Here is a 3619-nt window from a genome sequence, read left to right on the forward strand (position 1 = left end):
CACACACACACACACACACACACACACACACACACACACACACACACACACACACACACACACACACACACACACACGCCTCCTTCATTCCTTCCCCTTCCCCCTCTCCCTAACTCACTCAATGATTGACGCAGTTCAGAAACAACGTTGTACCTTCTCGCTTTCCTCTAGTGGATAGAAGTTATGTATAAACAGCAGACTCGACCACCAGTAGCTCTTGCAGTCGTTGGGTGCAGTGCCCTCTAGCGTGTAAATCGGTGCATTGAGACGACGTGAGATCACAGAGCTGAAGATCAGCATTGAGTAGCCAAATATCGGCACGATCCTGCGACAACAACACCATATATATATATATGATAATATATTATAAAGAGAGAGATATATATAATAGATAGATAGACTACGATAGATAATATTGTGTTGAGTGCTGGGTGGTGGGGTGTGTGTGATATATATATTATACACGCGAAAGAGAGAGAAAGGAGAGAGAAAGAAAAATAGAGAGAAAGAGTAGAGAACGAGGAAAGAGAGAGAGGGGAGCTGAAGAAGGGAGAAGAGAGAGAGAGAGAGAGAGAGAGAGAATAGAAGAGCGAGGAATTAGCCGAGTGAATGAATGATAATAAATATTGCTCGTCGTCCGTGCAGCATAATTGCTCGTACGGCGCTAGCCGGCTCGGACTGCGATGAACCCCGCCAATCGACAGATCCTCGTCATCCACATCATCAGCCTCAGCATCATCATCATCCTCATCATCCTCAGCATCCTCATCATCCTCATCATCAGCCTCAGCATCCTCATCATCCTCGTCATCCTCAGCATCATCAGCATCAGCCTCATCATCCTCATCATCATCATCATCATCATCAGCATCAGCATCATCATCCTCATCATCATCATCATCATCATCAGCCTCATCATCATCATCAGCCTCATCATCATCATCATCAGCCTCAGCATCATCATCATCCTCATCATCCTCATCATCTTCGTCATCATCAACCTCTCAGCTGTTTCATGGGATGCCGTAATTCGACGTGAGCGTGATATCCCGGAGACTCGTTACCGTGATGTGGGTCAAACACCAACCTGGGAAGAGGAGGGGGAGAGGCAGGGGAGAAGCAGGGGGAAAGGAAGAGGAGAGGCAGGGGAGAAGCAGGGGGAAGAGAGGGAAAGGAAGGTGGGGAGACAGTGTGAGAGGCAGGGGAGAGGAGGGAGAAAGGCAGGGGAGGGGCATAGGAAAGGCAGGGGACGGGAGGGAGTAAGGCAGGGGAGGGGCAGAGGAAAGGCAGGGGAGGGGAGGGAGAAAAGCAGGAGAGGGAAGGGAGAAACAAGAGAGGGGAGGGAGAAAGGCAGGGAGAGAGGGAGAGGAGGGGAGGGAGAGAGGCAGGGGAGGGGAGGGAGAGTGGCAGGGAGAGGAGGAAGAGAGGAGGGAGAGAGGCAGGGAGAGGAGGAAGAAAGGCAGGGAGAGGAGGAAGAGAGGAGGAATGGAGAGGAGGAAGAAGCAGGGTTATGCAGTGGAGAGGCAGGAGGAAAGGCAGGGAGAGAAGCAGGGGAGAGGCAAGGGGGAGAGAAGGGAGAGGGAAGAGTAGATTACGTACCTAACCATTCTGTCGAAGTAGTAGTGTATCCAGAAACTGACGGTGCGGCCCTCTCCATTCTCCAGCTTCTTGATCGTCCAGTACATCACCTTAAGATACGCCAGGAGAATGCGAGAGAAACATTAATGAAAGGAAGTGAACAGGGAAGACGAAAATAAAGAAAGAAAAGAAGGAGAAGGAGGAGGAGAAGGAAATGAGGAGGAAGGGAGGAGGAGGAGGAGGAGGAGGAGAGAGGAGAGGAGGAGGAGAGGCCGGTAGGAGGCCAGAGGAAGCGGAGGAGGAAGGAGGAGAGGAAGAGGAGGAGGAGGAGGAGGAAGGAGAGGAGGACGGAAGGAGAAGGAGAGAGGAGGAGGAGGAGAGAGGAGGAAGTGATGATGTGATGGAGGAGGCAGGATGACATTATGAATGAATGAGTGATGACGTAGATGAAGAACCGAGGGTGAGAGGAACGAGGAGAAGAGAAGCAAGCAATATGATAAGAAAAACGAATAAAAATGAGCAAAAGAAAAGAAGACCCGCACAATGAGATGAATGCAGAATGAGAAAAATAAACACGAAAGCACAAACACACGAACACACCAAACACGCACAAACACCAGCCAGACCACAAACCACACAACCCAGCAACAGACACAAACACACAACCACACAACCACACGAGACGAACACACAAACATATCACAAACACCCAAACACACAACCACACAAACACACAAACACAAACACACAACACCACAAACAAGACACCAAACACCATACGAACACAACCCACACAAACACACAACACACATACACACAACTCACCACGAACACACCAAACACACAAAACAACAACACCAACCACACAGAACACAACACACAAACACAACCAAACACAGACACACAAACACACTCAACTGACCAGACAACACACAAAAACAAACACAACCACACAAAACAAACACACAAATCAACCAACACACAACACCACAAACACAACAACCACACAGACACACAAACACACCACACGAACACACTCACACACACCAACACACAAACACACAAACACAACCACACAAACACAAACACACAAACACAACCACACAGACACACAAACACAACCACACGAACAATGTGGATTGCAAACACAAACACACAACCAACCCCGCGACAGCAACCCCGCGAACACAACCCCGCAAAACACAAACACGGAAACACAACCACACAGACACACAAACACAACCACACGAACACACAAACACACAAACACAACCCCGCGAACACAACCCCGCAAAACACAAATACGGAAACAGGTAAAAACGCTTCGATATTCGTCCTTCTTGAGCTATACGTCACTATAGTCACTATACGAGCAGTCACTCACTATGGTCACTATACGAGCAGTCACTCACTATAATCACTAGTCTATACGAGCAGTCACTCACTATGGTTCACGCTGCGTGGTAACTATGTCGCCAGGGGTTGCATAATGCTAATAACTAATGATAATAACGCTCATGTTCGTACGATCGTCCGTGTGGCCGCTGGCTGGGGCGAGAGCAAGCGAATGATTAATTTGTGTTCATCCGTCGCGCGTCCGATGTGCTAATGCAGCTGAATGGCAAATAGGATCTAGTAGAAGAGAGGGAGAAAGAGGGGAAGGGAGAGAGGGAAGGGGGGAGAGGGAGAGAGAGACAGAGAGAGAGAGAGAAGAGAGAGAGACGAGAGAAAGAGAGTGAGAGAGATAGAGAGCCGACGAGAGAGAGAGACAGCGAGAGATGCAGAGAGCGAGAGAAGAAGCAGAGAAGAGAGAAGAGAGAGAGAGAAAGAGAGAGAAACGAATACGATAGACGAATGAGAGAGAAGAGAGAAGAGAGAGAGAGAGAGAAGAGAAGAGAACGAAGCAGAGAGAGAAGAGGAGACGTTTTGCGTCACGCGCGTTTGATGTCAACTTCGCGTGCGTCCTTGCTTCGCATCATTCACGTCGACATTTCTCGTCATCGTTGCCTGTCGTGCGATCGCGCTGCGTCGCGGATCGTCA

General features: G+C 49.1%; 1 protein-coding gene across 1 annotated transcript in view; it reads right to left on the minus strand.

The window, feature by feature from the left end:
- Window positions 1–153: 153 nt before the first annotated feature.
- LOC106819035 overlaps window positions 154–3619 on the minus strand; it is a gene marked incomplete at its 3' end in the record, with an annotated part of 14911 nt that continues 11445 nt past the window's right edge. The window contains exons 3-4 of the mRNA XM_014823695.1: window positions 1600–1688; window positions 154–325 (exon numbers count right to left, since the gene is read on the minus strand). Coding sequence (XP_014679181.1) covers window positions 154–325; window positions 1600–1688 — 261 coding nt within the window. The remainder of the gene's footprint in view (window positions 326–1599; window positions 1689–3619) is intronic.

The sequence above is a fragment of the Priapulus caudatus genome, unplaced genomic scaffold (assembly GCF_000485595.1).
Source record: "Priapulus caudatus unplaced genomic scaffold, Priapulus_caudatus-5.0.1 Scaffold2765, whole genome shotgun sequence".
In the NCBI taxonomy this organism is placed as follows: domain Eukaryota; kingdom Metazoa; phylum Priapulida; class Priapulimorpha; order Priapulimorphida; family Priapulidae; genus Priapulus; species Priapulus caudatus.